The sequence below is a fragment of the Serinus canaria genome, chromosome 26 (assembly GCF_022539315.1).
Source record: "Serinus canaria isolate serCan28SL12 chromosome 26, serCan2020, whole genome shotgun sequence".
Lineage (NCBI taxonomy): Eukaryota > Metazoa > Chordata > Aves > Passeriformes > Fringillidae > Serinus > Serinus canaria.
The window spans coordinates 2203088-2223179 of record NC_066339.1 but is presented as its reverse complement, the minus strand read 5'-3'; the positions used below and the strand labels follow the sequence as shown (position 1 = coordinate 2223179).

At 51.8% G+C, this 20092-nt stretch overlaps 1 protein-coding gene across 1 annotated transcript; it reads left to right on the top strand.

Moving 5' to 3' along the window:
* The first annotated feature begins 239 nt into the window (after window positions 1-239).
* On the top strand, window positions 240-18355 carry LOC103822417 (potassium voltage-gated channel subfamily A member 3). The gene is made up of 2 exons (XM_009097390.4): window positions 240-3628; window positions 12483-18355. Exon 1 carries the CDS (start codon window positions 361-363, stop codon window positions 2113-2115), a length of 1755 nt encoding a protein of 584 aa, XP_009095638.3. The 5' UTR covers window positions 240-360; the 3' UTR covers window positions 2116-3628; window positions 12483-18355.
* Window positions 18356-20092: the final 1737 nt, after the last annotated feature.

Here is a 20092-nt window from a genome sequence, read left to right as displayed (position 1 = left end):
TGAGCAGCAAAGGATGCTCCCGGGAGGAGACTGAATCCCCTCGGCGCTGCCTGGGGGTGGATGGGGCTCCCCCAAGCAGGGGCAGGGCAGGGGGTTCCCGCAGCTGGCGGGGGGCTGTGGGGCAGGGCCGGGGGGCTGGTGGGTGTCTCCGGGAGCGGTGACTGAGTGAGGCGGTGCCAGGGCTGGGGGCGGATTTTTTGAGAAGAGCCTCAGCTCTTCAGAGCAGCGGCAGCCGCTGGAGGAGTTGGGCGGCTGTTGCTCCCTCTCCGCCCGGAGGAGGAGGAAGAGGAGGAAGAAGAGGCTTCGGCTGCCGCCTCTCGGATCCCCCCTCCCCCCCTTCCCCTTCCGCCCCACACCTTTATGGACGAGCGCCGGAGCTTGCTCTACTCTCCGGCCGCCTCCTCCGCCGGCCGGCAGCCGCGGGGCGGCTCGAGCAGCAGCCACCACAACCTGGGCTACACCGAGCAGCTGCCCCCCGCCGCCCCCCAGCCGGGCCCCGAGCAGCAGGAGGAAGAGGGCGAAGAAGGGGAGGAAGGCAGCATGACCGTGGTGGGAGGCGGCGGCGGCGGAGACCCTTTGCTGGAGGAGCCCCAGCATCCTCCTGCGCTGCTCGGGGGGGACCGCTACGATCAGCCCCCGGCGCCGGCCGTGCCCGCCGGGCAGCCCGCGGGCGCTGGGGAGCACGAGTGCTGCGAGCGCGTGGTGATCAACATCTCGGGGCTGCGCTTCGAGACCCAGCTCAAGACCCTGGCACAGTTCCCCGAGACGCTGCTGGGGGACCCCCGGAAGAGGATGCGCTACTTCGACCCCCTCCGCAATGAGTATTTTTTTGACCGTAACCGACCCAGCTTTGACGCCATCCTCTACTACTACCAGTCGGGCGGGCGCATCCGGCGTCCCGTCAACGTCCCCATCGACATCTTCTCCGAGGAGATCCGCTTCTACCAGCTGGGGGAGGAGGCCATGGAGAAGTTTCGGGAGGACGAGGGTTTCATTCGGGAGGAGCAGCGGCCACTCCCCGAGAAGGAGTTTCAGCGCCAGGTGTGGCTCCTCTTCGAGTACCCCGAGAGCTCTGGGCCGGCCCGAGGCATTGCCATTGTCTCTGTCCTGGTCATCCTTATCTCTATTGTCATCTTCTGTCTGGAAACCCTGCCTGAATTCAGGGATGACCATGACTATGAAGGAACTGGGGGGACCTTTGGGACAGGCAGCGGCCCTCTCCCACCTGATGTCTTCACCAACTCTTCATCCTCGCCTGCTTCCATGGTGTCATCTTTCACCGACCCATTCTTTGTGGTAGAGACTTTGTGCATCATCTGGTTCTCCTTTGAGCTGCTGGTCCGTTTCTTTGCCTGCCCCAGCAAGGCCACCTTCTCCAAGAACATCATGAACATCATTGACATTGTGGCCATCATCCCCTACTTCATCACGCTGGGCACGGAGCTGGCTGAGCGGCAAGGCAACGGCCAGCAAGCCATGTCTTTGGCCATCCTCAGAGTCATCCGCCTCGTCAGGGTCTTCCGCATCTTCAAGCTCTCCCGGCACTCCAAGGGGCTGCAGATCCTGGGGCAGACCCTCAAGGCCAGCATGAGGGAGCTGGGCTTGCTCATCTTCTTCCTCTTCATCGGCGTCATCCTCTTCTCCAGCGCCGTTTACTTCGCAGAAGCCGATGACCCCAGCTCGGGGTTCAGTAGCATCCCCGATGCCTTCTGGTGGGCTGTGGTCACCATGACCACCGTGGGCTACGGGGACATGCACCCCATCACCATCGGGGGCAAGATCGTGGGGTCTCTGTGCGCCATCGCGGGGGTGCTGACCATCGCCCTCCCCGTGCCCGTCATCGTCTCCAACTTCAACTACTTCTACCACCGGGAGACGGAGGGTGAGGAACAAGCCCAGTACATGCACGTCGGGAGCTGCCAGCACCTCTCGTCCAGCGAGGAGATGAAGAAGGCTCGCAGCAATTCCACCCTCAGCAAGTCTGAGTACATGGTGATTGAGGAAGGGGGGATCAATCACAGTGCATTCAAACAGGCTGCCTTTAAAGCAGGCAACTGCACAACCACAAACAATCCCAACTGTGTGAACATCAAAAAGATCTTTACGGATGTTTAAAACAAACCCAAACCAAAAGAACAGCAACAAAATCTGAGGATGCGGTGAAACAATACCAATAATAATACCAATAATAATGCAAAGTGACTGTGTGTCGGTGTTGTGTGGAACATGCACCATCGTCGGTCCTGTGTGTGCCCTCGTTTTTATACCTTTATTTTTTTAGATCCTTCCTTTCTAAAGATCCAAAAGTAAAAGGATTTAAAATTCTCTGAAGAAGAGGACAGCTAAAGAGTAAAGAGAAAGAAGATGAAGAAAAGCCACACTCAGTGTCAAAACAGGTGTTTGTTCTGCAATGTGTTGCAGGGCTGCTTTGCTTTTTGGGCTTTTGGGGAACCTTTTGCTTTGCTCCTGAATTTCCCCCTCTTTCCCTAAGGGCAGCGTGCAGCCAATCTCCCTTCCATCACATAAAATAACTTGTTGGATTAACAAACTCGGACTGGGTGGAGGAACGAGGAAAACATGAGGCAGAGAGTCCTGGGAGGGGGCTGGGAGGAAATCACCATTTAATTCTGCAGAGAGTCTCTGTTACCACATCGTTAAATGATGCTTAATATTGAAACATGTGATGTGCCATTATGGGCACATCCCAAATTTCCTTTTTCTCCCCATTAGATCATTTATGAAATTCTAATCTGGTCAGAGACCGAATGCAATCAATGCTGATTTAAATAGAAAAAAATCTCCCTAAGCCTTCATTTTCTATTCTGGATTCCCTTCCCCTGCAACCTGATGGAATTATTTCCTCCAATGTCAAGTCTGTGGCCGTGCAGCAGGGATGTGTGCGGGAGGAGGGAGAGGAGAGGCAGACTGGAATGCTTTCGGGAGCCGCCGGCGCAGGGAGCGATGTCGGCACGGAGCAGCATCCACGACGGGCTCCTCGCTGGGGTTGGAAGCCTCCAGCCCGCCCAGCCGGAGACAAAGGGGTATTTCCTCCTCGTTTTGCAATGCCTTTGGAGGAGATGCAGCCGCTTATCACCAGAAGATTAAAGTGGCGAACACGCCTTCCAGCGGAAGTCACTAATTCCGACTGGAGTGATGAAGTTGCCATGGTGACCATGGTTTCCTGGGAAACCCCAAAGGTTGTCATGGCATCCCTTCTCCCATCCCCCTTGGTCCTTGCTCTTCCCGCAAAAAGCCTTTCCAGATGGTTCCAGCTCCTCCATCCCACAAGACATCGTGGCTCTGCACCCCCTTCCTGGTTCCTGTCCCGCTGCTCCTCCCGTGTGCCCAACAAAGCATCCACAGGCAACAAGCAACCCCAGATCCACCTGTCCCTCACCTGGGCAGTGCAGTCTGGGGATGGAGGCTCATCCTGCTCCACCGAGAACCACCCCAAACCCAGTGGGAGCTGGCACCGAGCAAGCTTGGCCGGGGAACCTTGGCAGCTTTGTCAAACAAGGGGGACAGTAAAAAATCAGGATTGAAAAATAACCAAAAATCCCTCTGGGAAAAATCACCGGCTTCATCTTCACGAGTATGCCAGGGGCCATGGGACATCTGACGGGATCAGGTGAGCTCTGCACGGGGGAGAGTTCAATGGAGGCATAGTGTTGGGTTTCTTTTGGACAAACCCCATGATTTCCACTGCTTACTTTTATTCTCCAGCTTATCCTGCTGCTCTCGGGTATTTTTATACACGTTAGATAAAGTGGGATCACATCCTAGAGCTCCTCTGATTGTATTTGCTTTCTAGTGCTGTGGGAGGAGGAAAACCCTGCTGCTTCTCTGCAGCTGGATTGCTTCACTTCTGTGCTAAAAAGGTGATTTCAATGGTGTAGTGCTCCCATCCAGCCCCTGCTACTGACACAGGCCAAAAACAGCTTGGCCTCAAGAGCTTTGGCTCCAGCTCTGCTCAGTTTTGCTGGATTTTGGGTTAAAAAAAGCCAAATTCCTCTGAGGTAGCACATGGAACAGGCATGCTGTTAAATACCTGCAGCAAAGAGAAATTTGGCCCCAGCCTGTGAAGTCCCAAGGCTGTGGAGAGGGGGCCTTGTCCTGAGAGAGGCTGGCCATGCCAAAATTGCAGTTTAGCTGGGATTTCTCCCAGATTCAGAGGGATCTCGATGGTTTGCAGCACCCTCCCTTAGCCACAGTCAATAAACCCAAGAAAAACATCAGAGCCCTTCCTTGGCTGCTGGGGTGTTTTATTGGAGCTACCAGAGTTTTCATCAGCTGAGGGTCCACGAGATGATCTTCATTAGGGAGATGCTCTGAAACATCATGGGAAGTTACAAACCTGAGATCCCTTGTCCAGGGTAACTGGGATTCCTTGTCTGGGATAACTGGGAGCACCTCAGTGTGCCTTTTCCCCAGGCTGCCAGTGGGCTGAAATGTCATTTCTGCCTTCAAGCTCTCACTTTTTACTGTTATTCTCTTTCATTGTTATTAAATTTTATTGTTATTAAAGCTTTCTCATGTGCCTGTTCCTAAAAGGAGGGTTTGAGTTTAAGAGCAGTGAAACATGGCACTCAGGAGAGTTTGCAGATGAGTTCTGGGTTGGTGATTTCCCCGTGGCAGCTGCACAGAATAGGGAAACCAAATGTTCTTGAAATGGCACAGAGAATTTTTCAGTTTCTCTGTCATCTAAAATAAGCAGAGACCTTGCAGGCTGTTGGTTTGTTTTCCTGACTCCTCCCTGCCTGATTTTGTAGGAGCAGAGTAGTTTAAAAGGGATTTTATTGACAGTAAAAGATGCTTTATGGGAGAGGGGACAAGGAAACCTCTTCACCCACTGGGGTAAAAGGCAGTTTGGCTCTGGTAAGATTCCAGAATGGTTTGGGTGGGAAGAGACTTTAGGGATCATCCAGTCCCACCCCTGCCATGGGCAGGGACAGCTTCCAGTATCCCAGGTTGCCCCAAGCTCTGTCCAGCCTGGCCTTGGACACTTCCAGGGATCCAGGGGCAGCCCCAGCTGCTCTGGGCATCCAATATCTGACCTGAATTTCCCCTTTTTCACGTTCAGAAAAATAATTTTCAGTACTGAGTGGTATCACTGAAAGACAAAAATTCACTTCTGCTGTCTTTAGGTACACCCCAAAAGTGGAAGTGGAGAACTGGGGATATCCTTTGGATGTTCTGCCCTCTCTGCATCCTCCCTCTCTGCTGTCTTGTGGGTGCCATTCAGTGAGAGAAACTGAGCCACCTGAGCCACCTGCTCTCATGGAAGGTGTCCCATGGTGGGAGCTGGGACTGGATGATCTCTAAGATCCATTCCAACCCAAACCATTCAGTGACACTGATAAATGCCTTCTGTTCCGTGGTCTGACAGCTCCTCTGGCACTGGCTGCTGCACGTGGTGTGCCAGGAATTGGAGAGATCCCTGAAACCCTGGGCTCTCCACAGCCAGCTGTTGTTTGAGTGGCTCTGCTCTCCTGCCTTGTGCCCCATTAGGACAAGGACAATGCAGTGTTTCAGCAGCCATGGGGAGTTCCAGAGGTGCCTGGGCTGTGTTGGGCTGGCCTGTCCCCAGTGTGCTTAGAGGGGCAGCATTAGGGGATTAGCATCAGTATGAGGCAAAGGGCTCGCCCAGACCCAGCTGTTTACATTAAATGGAGGAAAGGGCATTACCACGGGCTCTGGCTGATGCTGCCCAGCACCCCAAGAGCAGGGGAGCAGGGTCCCCACAGCTCTGGGCAATCCCTGGTCTCCAGGGCAATGTCCTCCCTGCCCCTGTCCTTTGTGGCTGTCACCTGAGAGACACAGCGACACTGAAGGACGGGAGTGAGGGTGGGAGAGGCAGCTCCCACCCCTGGGAGGCTGGAGCTGCCCCCGTGCATGCCTTCAGTTTATCACAGAGTCACAGAAAGGTTGGGAGTGAAAACAACCTTAAAGAACATCTTGTTCCAACCCCCACACAGGGGCACCGGGTGCTGTAGAGCCTTGTACCTCCTGTTTTCTCCTTCACAGACTGCTGTCAGTCTCCCTTTCCCTCTGCCTGCTTCCCTGTTTCCCCTGGATGCCTCCTTGAAGCACATCCTTGGTGCTGGGGGGTGCAGCAGCCACAACCCTGGCCCCTCCACTTGGCACTTTGACACCATCACCTTTTTCTCCTGCTTCTTTGCCCTTTTTTTCGGTGTGTTTTCAGGCCTGAGCTCCTCCAAAAGGTTCTGTTGTTCTCCAGCACAAAAGATGCCCTTCGGGTGCCTGGGGTGGCCAGAGCAGAGCAGTATCCATCCCACCCCACGTGTGGACACAGACAAGGGCTGGAGATATCTCTTTCCTCCAGGAGGGTTAAATTTCCTCCCAGGCAATTGTTCCTGCTCCATCCCTTGACAAAAGAAGTCGTTTTTGTTTTTAATCCCCAGTTTATGGACAATTAAGCAGCGGCAAAGGGCAGACAAGTGCTTTCCCCGGCAGAATGGAAGGAGCTGCCGGGGTCATTGCTCCGAAGGGTCTCTCCTGCAGGGATGTAGCAAGGAGAGGGTGTTTGGCGATGCTTGGCGTGTACGGGGAGCGTCGTGTGTAAAATCTGTTTAATTGTGTAGTTTGGAGCCCTCTCCTGCCAAGCTTTTAAAATATGCATATCTTGGTGTGAGCACACGGAGGCTCCACCGCCGCCGGAGGGAAGCAGGGCTTGGTTTTCCCTGCTTTTAAACGCTTTAGCAAAGGATCTCTGGGCAGGCTGCAAAGCTGGGAGTGCAAACAGGCAGATAGGGTTTAACTGTGCCTTATTTCGCCCTTCAGCCTCAGTTCTGTGTGTACCTGGAAGGAGAGCTCAGTGCCCTGGCATCCTCCTGCAAGGGCAGTCGAATGGGAGCAGGGAAATAAGGGAATTCTGGATAGTACATGATCTTTGTCGTAGATTACCTTTAAGATCCCTTCCAGCCCAAAGCATTGGTGATTTGATGGTTACAGGGTGCTCTGGGCAGGGCCATATCCTTGGAATTCTCACTCCTACTGAGCTGGTGCTGCTCCCCTGCACCCACAGCACAGCTGGGCCCTTGGCTGGGCTTTGGGGGAGTTGTTCAGCTGCAGGGTGAGTTAAGGGTGGCATGGTGGTGCCTTTCCTGTTTCTCTGGGTGCTGTTTGCATGGCTGAGTCCAGGCAAGCCTGATGGGTGCAGGGTGGCATCAGCCCTGCCTCCCAGTCCCAGAGGTGGGAGGTGGGCACTGAGCACGGAGGGATGGAGCTCTGTGCTCATTTTCCTTGGAAACATCCTGGGGCTGTGGCCATCACCACTTTGAGGAGGACATTTGGGGGACATTTTGGGTGCCCTGAGGAGCCTCATCCCAGCTGGGAATCACGTGTCCAGCAGTGGAGGGTGTTTGACCCATTTCAGGGGGTGATGATTGGGGGTTTCTTAGATCAGAAATGAGACTGGCACCAGGAGGAGAGTCCAGTCCCAGCTGTGCCCTAGGGCAGAGCCATCCCCCACCAGGGACACATTCACTGCCAGGGGATCCCTGCAGAGGGGTCACAGCCCCAGGGGATCCCTGCAGAGGGATCTCAGCTCCAGGGGATCCCTGCAGAGGGATCTCAGCTCCAGAGGATCCCTGCAGAGGGGTCCTAACCCCAGGGGATCCCTGCAGAGGGATCTCAGCCCCAGGGGATCCCTGCAGAGGGATCTCAGCTCCAGAGGATCCCTGCAGAGGGGTCCTAACCCCAGGGGATCCCTGAGAGCTGCCCCAGGGGATCCCTGCAGACCAACCCCAGCCCCAACCCCAGCCCCTCCCAGCTCTCTCTCCAGGCAAAGCTCTGCTGGCCCCGCTGTGGCTGAGCCTGGGATACAATCGAGAGCTTTCACTCGGTGCTTGGTACAGGCTGGTGGGTGTTTGTCCCTGTCCAGGGGTGTTTGTCCCTGCATGTTGGCTGCTCCCTGCTGGGAAGGTGTCGGGGTTCCTGCTCTTTGTCACTCACCAAATCCCAGTTTGTGCTCCTGAAAACCATCCTGTGTGTGGAAGAGCTGGAGCCCTTCTATCCCCAATTCTGGCTAAATTCACCACAAACATAAACCCCTTGAGCCTCTGTGTGCTTCTCCTCCCACGATTAACGTGCTGCTCTGACACCCACAGGGTTCAGGGTCTGTCTGTGTCTCATCACTGCTCAGAGCCTGAATTTTCAGTGCTGAGGATGCTCAGCAGCAGGGCAGGGAAACCTCCATGTACATCCCCGCAGGGCACCGTCACTTTTCCTTATGAACCAAGACACGCTCAAATAAATTCGAACATGTCTCCCGTCTCCTCCAGCTTCTCACTGGAGCCAGGAGGAGCTGGAATGCTCCCTGAGCACTGCTCCTGCCTGCTCAGCACGGGAGCAGCCGTTCCCTCGCACACTCATTGTGAGAGCCCCGGCTCAGCCGCACCGACGGCAGCCGGCGCTGCTGGGTTGGTTTAGCAATGATTCATTTCCTGGAGCCTTGTGATTCCGATGCTTTTCTGAGCGTGTTGGAGCTCTGCTGCTTTGCTCCAGTGGTTGCATTTCATTTTTAGTTCTCTGAACACCATGGCTGGGTGGGCTGGGGTTGGATGTGTGGCTTGTGGGGAAGATGAGCCCGTGGCCCCCTCTGCTCTCCCCAGCAAGGCTGCAAAGTGCAGTCAGGTTTATTTTGAGGCTGACCAGCCCGGCTGCTTTGCTTTGCTTCCTCCAAAGCAGGACCGTGGATAGAGGAGGAAAATCCTTTGGGGTTTTATCACGGTTTGCTCAGTGCTGGCAGCAGGATCAGGGCTTGCAGCAGGGTCTGTGCTTGTGGTGCTGCTCCACGGGAAGCTGAAGGCTGGGAGGGAGGATGGAGGGGATGAACACACACTTTGCAAAGTGTTTTCTGCATTTGCAGAGGGCTCAGTTTGCTCCTGGGCTTGGTGCAAGGAAGGAGCTGTGCACAGGGTGGGCAGTGGGTGATGCTGTGCCCTCCAGGGGGGTTGGGTTGGTACTGCAGGGAAATGTGTCCCTGCTCCCACTGTGAGCACGGTGGGATTTGCTCCCTGCCTTTGGGCAGGTGGGCTCCTCCGTGCCTCAGTTTCCCCATCTGTAAATGGCACCGAGCAGCTTCAGGAAGTGTTTGGAATGAAACTCCTGGGGAAGGAAAAGGCAGTTTTGAAGCACAGAGCAAGGAGCAGGAACTCCTCCAAAGGCTTTATGGGATTCAGCTTTCTTGGGGCTGGAAAAACCTGCAGACCCTGCCCTGGGTACCCCAATAATCCCAGTTATTTCCCTTGGCTGGAGGGAAGGCTGAGGTTTCATACAGATTCCCCAGCTGCCAGCTCTGCCTTCAGCTCCCCATCCATATCCTCCTCTCCTGTGATTTCTTCACTCTGCATCTTCCCTTTCCCACCCTTCTGGCCCATTTCTCCTGAAATCTCTGTGAATTTAGAGTTGAGAACCCTCTTCTCCCTCCTTGCTGGTCTCTGCTTGGAGCTGCCACTGTGTCTCTGTAACAGTTTAACCTCACACTGTTGCACTGGGCCAGAAACCAGACATAAGAAATTTGGGCTTAAAAATGGCCCTGGCTGCTGGGAATTTGTGTTTGCAGGAGGGATGAGGAAGGAGTGCTGTGAACTTGATGTAGCATTGAAGGTTTGAGGGCTTCTCTACCTCTGCCTGTGCCTTGCTGGTGCAGATGCCTGAATGATATTCCCCATTTTCAATCCCTCAGAATTAAGGTAGGAAATCTTCTTTCTGCAGCAACAGAAACAAGCCTGGGCTGTTTTCTCCCAGGGATAGACATTTTCAGGGATGTCTCTCCCATCCTGGTTGCGAGATGCTCTGAGAAAGCACAGGGAGCCCAAGGAGGAGAGAGTGGGGAATGCCACCTGGGTCCAGCTGGGTTCCTCACTTGGGACATCTCCTGGGATTTTTGCTTTATTGCTCCATTTTCTTGCCCAACAGCCATGCAGTTCCCTTGGAGGAGAGCATTACACAAGCCAAGTGTGGCACTCAGTCAGAGATATCAGTTAATTTGATAAGATCTGTTTTCTTAACAGAAATCCTGTGTTGATTGGCAGAAATTAAATCTTCCTCTTTAATTCTGTATTAAGACTCTCAGCCATTTCAGCATATTGTTTGGGATCAGTGACAGATGGCCAGACCCATCTTTTTTGCAGGTCACTTTGTTTATCCCTTAAAAACCTGTCCCAAACAGGAGCTGTTTTCCAGTCCTCTGGAAGGACTCAGGAGCTGCTCAGCATTTGCACTCCCAGGAGCTGTTTTGCCAGCTCTGAGTGTTTAGATGGAAGTTATTTGGCTCAATCAATTTAAAAACATCTAATTTTTATGGCTGCTGTTTAATATCCTCTATTTCTCTTGGGATGGAGAGGATTTCCTCACCCCTGTACAACAGAAAGACATCTGGATCCCTTCAGGAGCTGGAGCAGTGATAGCTCCCGAATGCTCCTGACTTCTCACTCCCACTCACTGGATCCAGAGAAATAACACCATTGTTAGGCTGAGGATTTGGCATTTATTTCTTCTCTAGCAAGGGTACAGCTTGGATAGGCTCCAGGTACCCCAAGCACTGGATTATTTGCCTGGTAGGAATTAAAATTGTTATTTACCACTTCATCTGCAGTGTCCCACTCCACCACCACCTTCTTGCTCAGTGGCATTTCCTGGGCTGAAGGTTCTGTTTGGGTCTAAGTTGTGGATTTGTTTATTTGCTGAGTGTGTAATGCTCCAGTGATCCTTGGGGATCCTGGCAGTTTGGAGCCCTTCCCAGCTGCCAGGTGGGAGGGGTTTAATCCCCCAGCAAGCCCAGTCCAATAAAGCTGAGAGCCCCTGTTAGCTTTAAGCCCAGGAATGGCCCTGCTGGCACTTCAGGATTAGCTGGTGCTTGAACAACTGCCTGGCTGAGATCCTTGCTGGGAGCTCTGAGCCCCTCTGGAAGCTCATTTCCCAGGGCTGCACTGCCTCACAAGGGGATCTTTGCTCCTGGCAGGAATTCCCATCTCTTTCCTTTCTCTGCTGGATTTTAGCATCCCTGTAGCATCATTCCTACATCCCCACATCCTCATCACCCCTGCAGATGCATCCTCAGCATCCCCATGTCATCATCATCATCCTCATCACCCCTGCAACTTCATCTCTGCAATTTCATCATAGCTGCAACATCATCATTCCTGCATCCTCATCATCCCTGCAACATCACCCCTGTAACTTCATCCCTGCAACATCACCATCCCAACATCCTCATCATCCCTGTAAATGCATGCTCATCAACCCTGCAATCCCTGCAACCTCGTTATCCCTACAACTTCATCCCTGTAACTCTATCTGCAATTTCATCACAGCTGCAACATCATTCCCCCTGCAGCCTTATCACCCCTGCAACATCATAGCCCTGCAACATCACTGTCCCTGCATCCCTGCAACATCTTCCCTGCACTCCTTTTCATCCCTGCATCCTCGTTATCCCTGCAACTTCATTCCCACATCCTCATTATTGCTGCAACTTCATCTCTGCCACATCTCCATCCCTACATCCTGATGCCTGCAGCATCCAGAGGGAAGGTTTCTCCCTCCTCATTGCATGCATCCCACCTGGCAATCTCCATCCTGCCTCTCCCTTTGGGGAAAACAGGCTGAATTTTGGGGCTGAGCTGGGCCCAGGCAGGTCCTGGTGCCTTAGGCTGGGCTCTGGGCTGTGACTGCAGCTCCTCCCAGCCTTTCCCTCATCACCAGCTGCTAATGGAGCACCCAGCTCAGACAACCGGACCTGGGCAGCTGGGATGCTGCAGTTGCCATGATGTGAAGGCAGAACATGGATTTTTTTGGAAGATGAGAGGGTTAAAAACAGTTGTGTGAAATTTCTAGAAATTTTAGTGTCTCAAAGACAGAGCAGAGCATCTCCCTGTATTAAACAGGAGTCAGTCCTTTGAGTATAGTGCAATTCTGGCACTGCAGAAATTGGGGCATTTTTGTCCCTTCTCTGGACGCCCCCATCCCCACATCAAAATGGGATTTTGGGTTTGTGCTCTGACTCCACAGCCCAAGCTCTGGGAGTGGGATCAGCCCTGGCTCCTCCCAGCACCTGGACTGGATTTATAAAATCAACCAGTTGCTCAATATCTCATGAATTACATCAGCTCAGAACAAACTCAAATTGATTAAGATAAAAACATGAGGAAACCCCACTTGGCGCTAATTATTCTGGGTTTGGAACTTGCTGTTAATGTGAGATAACAGTTAATAACAAGAATATATTTAATGAATCTTTTTCCTATCTTTAGCTCACTTTAGAGTGTGTGGCATCTAGTCCATAAAAGAATTTAATTAGAAAAATTTCATTTTTCATTTGTGGGAAATGGAGTTGGGAATTTGTCAGGGGGGACCAATGTGCAACTTCTCTTCCACTTTACTTGCAAAAAAGGGAACCTGTTCTTGTTTTCCAAAGCAGGCTGTGCATAAAAGTGGTTCTTTGCTTTGCCCAACAGATCACAGAAGAAGTTTTGAAATGAAGACCTTCAGGACTGTGTTGAGAAACAAAACATCTCCAAGGAAAGGACAAACATCCCAAACATCCCCAAGATCCCAACACGGTGACTGACTCTGCCGTGGACCCGACTGACAGAGGGCCTGTCCTCCCCAGCTAAACCCAGTCCATAGTTCATATATATATTTATATATGGAATATTTCCCACTTTATCCGTGTTTTTTAACAAGTGCATTATGCAGAAGGGAACATCTTTGGAGCCAGATTATCTTCAACTCATGTGCAATATAACAGGACAGAGCAGAGCCAGGAGAAAGGAGGAGGAGAGGTGGAAGTCACTTGGACATTATTTCAGTATTTTTAATATTATTTAAAAAAAAATCTATTGAAAGATGAAGCAGCCAGAGAAGAAATGTTAAGCAGAGCTGCTAAAACTCAGTCCAAGTGTTTTCTTGAGGTGGGAGGGAGTGGGGGGAAATTTGGTTGCTGTCGCTGTTCCCTGGTGAAGGCCACGGGCTGTTCTCAGCTCTTTGAGAATCATTCCTGTTCCATTTTTCTCACTTTCCTGGAAATGCCCTTTATAAGTAGCTTGTGCTGTACCAAAGGCTGTGATTTACTTTAAGTCCTTATTTAGAAAGAAACATCTCTGCTGGTGCTGAGGAACAGGGTGTCGAACAGTTGTGCCTTGCTATCAGGATCACTCCACAAAAAACTAAGGAAAAATTGAATTTCCAGGGTAGAAAAGGTCTAAAAACCCAATTCTTGGCTGGCCATACTTCTGCTTCCTTTCATGAGAGCCTGTCTGCCTTTGTCTGCACTCTCACAGCACCCCAGTCTTGTGGGAATTTTATAGTGCTGCCTTGCTAATCCTGTAATAAGTGGGAATTCCATCCCTCCTTTGTCCGTTGCTGTTTCATTTTGCACATTGAGGTTTTTGGTGGTAGGTTTAGAGCTGTGGGTTGCCCATACTGGGCTGGGAAGCTCTTAAAGCTGGGCTTTCTATAACCTCACTGTGTTTCCTAGGACTGCACAGATCAATATTATCCTGGTGCCATGAGGTAAATGGTCTGCAAAGGGATAATTATGTGCAAAGGGATAAATGCAAATGGCAGAGGGGCTGATGGTCTCTGCTGCCTCTGGCTCCCCCTTTTCCCCCTCCCCAGCCTCATCCACCTACTCATGCTGCCTCCATCCCAGCCTGGGGACTGAAACCCTCCCAGCTCAGCCTCCATCAGAGGAGCAGAGTGAATCTTGGAACAACGTTGGATTTAAGGGTGAAAATAATGTTGGAGGGACTCAGATGAGCACAGAACCTCTTTGTCTGCATTGCAATAATTCCCTGGGAATGGTTTGGGAATTTTAATTTGGACTGGACAGAACCAAGTGAGCTGGAGCTTCCTCTGAAGCAGAGGCTGCTCTAGGGGAGGTAACAGGAGCCAAAATGAACGTGTGTGAAACAGACCCTTGAGCTGATGCTGCTGATTGTTTTTGGTGCCTAGACCAGCCTCAAGGTCCCCAGCAGGTACCTGGAAGGTGGAGCAAGGACCACTCTTGCAGAGGGAAGCACCAAAACCTGGATCCTTCCCCCAGTAGAGCTGTTTGCCTTCATTCCACACAGAACATCCACAGGGGACACAGGGGGAATGCCTGGAGGCACAGCCCCAGGGAGGATGCACTGAGAGCAACCCCTGGAAGGAAGGCTGGAAATGGGAACACTTGGGAATGTACAAGGCAAAGCAGCCAACTGCCAGCACCATGGTTCTTGCAGAAGAACTTTGAAGATGAATGAGAACCCTGCACAAAAACTTCAGCTGGAATTTGGGTTGAGAAATTCCCTTAATGCTGGGGAACGATGAGATTCTTACAAGGAGCGCGTTGGCTTTGGTGAGGTTGTGTTTATTTTCTTTGTTTTCTAAACACTGATAATTTCTTGGCTGGAATTCCTCCTCCTGCCACGGCAGGTGCACCTCTGGTGGTGGAGACTTTGTTCCTGGCAGAAGGACCCAAACACAGAAATCTCCAGGGCTCTGCACAGGTGCAGGTTGGGCAGAATGGCCTGAGAGGGCAAAAAGAAGCATAAGTGGTAAACCCATCAGTTTTAGTCAATTTAATCAGTGTGAGAATGAAGAGCAAATATGGATCTGGCTCTCAGCAGGATTTTGCTCCTCTTGCGTTTATTCCCAGCATGGAAGAAACCCCGTGGCCGCTGAAGCTGTGGGTAAACGGAGGAGAAAGGGCTGGTGCTGCCGGCATCTGGATTTACCAGGGCTTTAACCGCAGAGGGAGATTGGGATCGGGGACCAGGATTGCTGGAAGACCTCGAGGAGCAGCTCCCTGAGCCCATGGAGATAAGCAGGGGGTGCCGAGGCTCGGCAGGGATGCCGGGGAATCGCGGAGGTGAAACAACGCGCGGTGTGAAATCGATGCTGTGCGAAAGCAGCCTGCTCAAATTACAGCTAATTAGAGCAGTGGCTCTCATTAACTTGGGTTGGCCGTGCCCTGCCCGGGGGACAGCCCGGAGTGGGGGCGGGGAGAGGGAGATTCTCGGTGGCATCTTCCATCAAATTGTTCCCCCAAATCCCCGCGGCCGTGGCAGCAGCCGGGACTGCAGCGTTTGTGCCCGTGCGGGTGTCCCTGCCCTGTCCCCGCACAGAGGAGCTGTGTCACCCCAGCACTGAAATGAATTATTGCTCGGGCCATCAAATCTCAGAGACCTTAAAGGACCCCTTTAAAAAGAGCAGGAGAAGTGCCCGGTGTTTGGGGTGAGGTCTGGAATTCCCAAGTGCTCTTCCCTGTTACCGCGGAGGGAGCAGCTGGCAGGCTGGGGGAGATGGAACTGGCATTTTTTGGGACATCTCACCACCCAAAACCCTAAGGAGCTGTGAAACACATTTGTTTGCAGCCTCCCTGCAGCGTGACAGGTTCTCAGTGTGCTCTTGAGCCTGCAAGGGGAGTGAACAAAGCTTTAGCAGCTCTGAAATCGTGAGAGACTGACCCCAAACCCACTTTTCCACTGCCCTGATGGGTTTGGGCTGCAAAAAGCCAAACCCCCATGAAAGGAGGGGAACACCAGGCTGCCCACACAGCAGTAAGGGCACATGAACAGGAGGAGAATTGATTTTCTGGATTGCAGCACAGACCTGGATCTTGGGAAGCCCTGGTCCCAAAGGTGTTATATTTAGTTTCTTTTGGAACATGATCTTGTAGCCCTTAAAATGGGGGATAGAATGTATCAGTACTAAAGTTATTTTTATTTTTCACCAGTGTTACAGAGAGCTTTTTTATGGTGTGTGTGTGTGTAACGTAATTATACCTCGTCTCTTTTCAGTAGCCACTCGTTATAGCATCTCTCTGTTAGGGCTCAAAACTGTATTTTGATTATTAAAGTGGTGGGAAAACCCATCCCCACCCCCCAGCCATCTCACACTGATGACAATCTTGCCGAATGCCACCTCTCCTCTCTGCTGTCCGTCCTGGCGCTGACGTCGCTCCGTGCTCTCGGGTTCCTCGTGCTCGGTCGCTGAGCCAGCTGGGTGTTACTGTGCTTTTCCACAATAATCGAGAGTTTGATAGTCTCTACCTGTCAGTCCAGTGTATTAATCTGTGTTGGCACCGCTCTGAGGCCAGCCTGGTGCGTGTTGCAGATAACCATCGTGCCGGGACAGCCGTGGCAGCGGGAGCGCAGGGCTGCGCTCGGCAAGGGAAGACAAATTAAAAATGTATCCAGTCGATTAAAAAAACAAAAAAAGGGAGCGATTTAATGATGGCTGACATCAAGAGAAGATCCAAAAAATAGCGTGCTTTGATTCCCATAATCATCCCAAGGCAGGCTGCTCATCTTTATTCATAGCCCTTCAAAGCCGTGCTCCGAGACGCCGGAGCAGCTCGGAGCTGTCGTGCTCAGACGGGGCTCTTTAGAGGCTGAACACGCACCAACCCTTCCCCTTTTCATTTCAGGGTGCAATTAAAGTGATGAGAGCTCTGCTGTTGGCTCTGTGCTGGCACAGAGGCAGGAAAAGCAGATCTGGGGAGCTGGGCTGGTGTGGGGTCACGAAAAGCCTCTTCTTTAATGACATATTTTAAGCTGGTTTAAGAAGGCAGCAAAATTAGAAAGGAAAAGATCTCCAAAAGTGTTTCAGGACTCTAACGAAGGCTCAGGGGACACAGCACAGGGACAGGGCTTAGCAGAGAGGCTGGAATGGGCTGTTGGAGGCAGTGAGGGAATACTGGGAAGCTGCTCTGCCCTGCTGGATTTGGGGGAAAAGTCAGGATTTGCTGAGGCCCTGGCACAGGGTGCCCCATCCCTGGCAGTGTTGGATGGAGCTTGGAGTAGTCTGGGATGGTGGAAGGTGTCCCTGCCCATGGAAACAGGATGAGCTGTCCCTTCCAACCCATAGCACACAATAATTAAATTCTATTAATTTGTGATTCTGTGATTCCTTCAGTCCCATCCCAGCCTCCAGCCCCTTTCCACAGGCAAACCCCTGCAGGACTGACATCTCAGAAAGCAGCCTCGAGCATGCTGGAGGCTTCATTACCTCACACACCTGGGTGTTTTCTGAGCCAGCTGTTCAAATGCTGTTACTGCTACTGAATCCTTTTAAAATTAGGGAATTTCTGAGATGGAGTTTTTCTTCCCTGAGTGCTCCCCACTCTCCTGCATTGCACAAATCCAGCTGGAAGTCTGTCTCAGCCTGAGATTAAAGCCAAGTAGCAGCTCTGGGTGAATTAAATTACACATTCTAATCCCCACATTTCCCACCAGCCTCTGATACAGGTAAATTATGTTTCTTTTTTCCATTTTTCCTGCTTGATCCACAATGATGTCATCAGTGCACCTGCAAAGGGAATGGCCTGAGATTGTTCTGACTGGTGTCCATAGCACATCTCTCACCATTGCAAGGCCAGGCACTGCTGCTGGGTTTTAAATGCATCATTCGTCTTCCAGAGGATGATTTCACAGCAGGAAAATTTGCCTGGCAACACCCAAGTCATGGATAGAGCTGGAATTGTGACTCAAAAGGTATTAAGTGGAAATATAGTCAGGAAGTGCCTGAAATGTTGGAATTTTAATGGAAAACGTGTGTTGGCTGCCACATCCCTTGTGCTGCACTGAAATTAGACCTGGGTAACCCAAGTGCTCAGGTCTGGGAGGAAAATCACCCTCACTGCTGGAGGTCAGGGTCTCCATGGCTGAATTTGGCACCTTGCAAGGAGAACAGGCTCTTCATTCATCACCTCAGACCCCAAAAGGTGGCACAAGGGAGGTTTTGCATCCTCCTCCAGCACAGCAGCAGCTCGTGTTTCTTAATTTCCCATCCTTTACTATGCAACTGATTTTCATGGAATCTTCCCAGGATGGAGATGGCTGGATATAGTTTTGACTTTGCTTTCCTTCCTTCACGGGTGCAAGTGGGTAATGCAGAAATGTTTCCATGACTGTCTCACTGGGACATGCACCAGGTCTATGAACAGTGAAATATTGGGAAATTCTCTGTAAATCTGAGCTTGGCTGTAAATCTTGACTAATCAGTGCCACAGGAGCGATGCAATTTTGAACTGGAGATGTTAATGCAGTCTTGTTACTCTGAGTTCATTTTCAATTCTGGTTTTGCCAGTGAGCTGTGTTGCAACTGTTTAAAACTTGTTTTTTTTATACCAGTCTGATGCTAAAACCAGCTGCTGCATCCCCTTGTCCTGGTGACTTCACCATGGTGTGGGCCTTGTGTTCGGTTTCTGGTTAAAAAAAGTGAATTTTTTTTCAGTTGCGTGATTTTTTACCTGATGCTGAATTTATTTTTAATTTTTTTTTTTCTCATTAGAACTTGAAACTGTTCTTTCATACACAAAGTTCAATAAAAAGGCTGAACTGCAGCGTGTGGTGTTTGATGCTGAAAGGGGTGAACAGGAGATGTTGGGGTGATGTGAGGATGAGGTTTGAGGAGTGTCCCCTGATGTCAACTCATTTTTCAGGGTTAAATAATCTGAAATTTAATGCCGTTCACAGGAGCCAAATTTACCCAGCTAGAGAAATAAAATCCTGGGGTAAAACCTGCACATTTCCAGCATCCCATCCCATCCAGTCCCAGCCACCTGGACTCAGGAAGCTCCAGGCAAGCCCTTAAAGTTTTGATGATGTGCCACAAGAAGGGATGTCACTGCTGGTGCTTGGGCACACGAGTGCAGGAGGAGGGGTTTGACCCATCTGCTCTGATCCCAGTGGGAATCCTGCAAAAGGAGATCAGAAGCTCCTTGGAAAACCTTGTTCTTGGCTTCAAACCACATCTGTGAGCTTCACCCAAAAGTGAGTGTGGCCAAAGGGTGTCACAGTTTTGGTTTAGGTTTTTTGGTTGCCTTAAAAATATTGAAGTTGTTTTTCCAGTGTTGCCCAGAGAAGCTGAGATTGCCCCACCCTGGGGAGTACCCAAGGCCAGGCTGGAGAAACCTGGGCTGGTGGAAGGAGGTTTCACCCATGGCAGAAGGTGAAACACGATGAGATCTAAGGTCTCTCCCCACCCAAACCATTCCAAGATTCCATGGCTGATGATTCCATGATGAAATGACTTGGGCTGTGCACCCAAATGCTGCTGTGCTGGGTCCCAGGGCCAGAGGTCCCAGGCTGCTGCAGGGGGATTTTATTTTAGTGGTCACCGAGCCTGGAACACGGACTGTTATCCAAAGTGACTTGTTATTTGTGCAAATCCCAATTCTGGGGCTGAAATCCAGGAGGAAATCCTGCAAGAGGCTTCAGGTGCTGAGCTGGGGGCTCAGGAGTGGGAGCAGAGCAGCCCCACGTGTGCCACAGCCACCCTGGACAGGATCACACCAGGGCAATCCAGCAGCAATGGAGAACCCCAAATTCCTGAACTTTACAAAACATCTTGACCCTGCTGGCCTTGGGAGTTGTGATAGGGGCAGAGAAGCTCCTAGAAAAGCAGCACTGAGTGCTGGAACTGGTCTGTGTGGCTTCTCCTCTCTCTGCTCTCTTTGCTGGGGGAAGATGATCCATGGTGAGCAAAGTCAGCTCAGAAACTCCCAAACACTCCCAGTGTGGCTGTGCTGGATGGTGCCACAGTCACTCCTGGCTGCTGGGGGTGGCAGGGCAGGTTTGGGGCTGGCTCAGGGGCCCTCTGAGGTGGATTTTAGCAGCTCTTGCTGCTTCATTCTCTGCTGTGACCTTGATCTCTGTATCAGCTCCCCAGAGGGTCCTGGTGTCTCCAGCTGCAGGTTCTGGTTGATGTGTAGTTACCTGGGGGGTGCTTGAACATCTGGGAGAGACAGGATGTGGCAAACCCTGAGTGGCAGCTGGGGCATGAATGGCACCAGCCAAACCCAGCCCCAGGCAGACAGGCCAGGCCTGGCACCCAGGATTGCTGGAGGAGCTGCAGGAAACACCTTCCACACCACCCTGCTGAGGGGAGGGCAGTGATCCCCCCAGGCCAGGAGGAACCTTGGCCTCCTGTGGGCCCTGCAGGGTTTCCAGCCCGTTCCTGGGGTGATCAGTGCATGGAGCTGCCAAGGGCCAGGGCATGGGCAGGGCCAGCAGCTCCTCTGCCCAGAGCTGGGCTGTGGTTCCCAGATTTGAGGGGGAAGAGAGGCTGCTGGGGGCAT

Bases quoted from the DNA above. Each gene is read 5' to 3' on its own strand.
- LOC103822417 (XM_009097390.4), top strand. From the start codon at position 361: ATGGACGAGCGCCGGAGCTTGCTCTACTCTCCGGCCGCCTCCTCCGCC.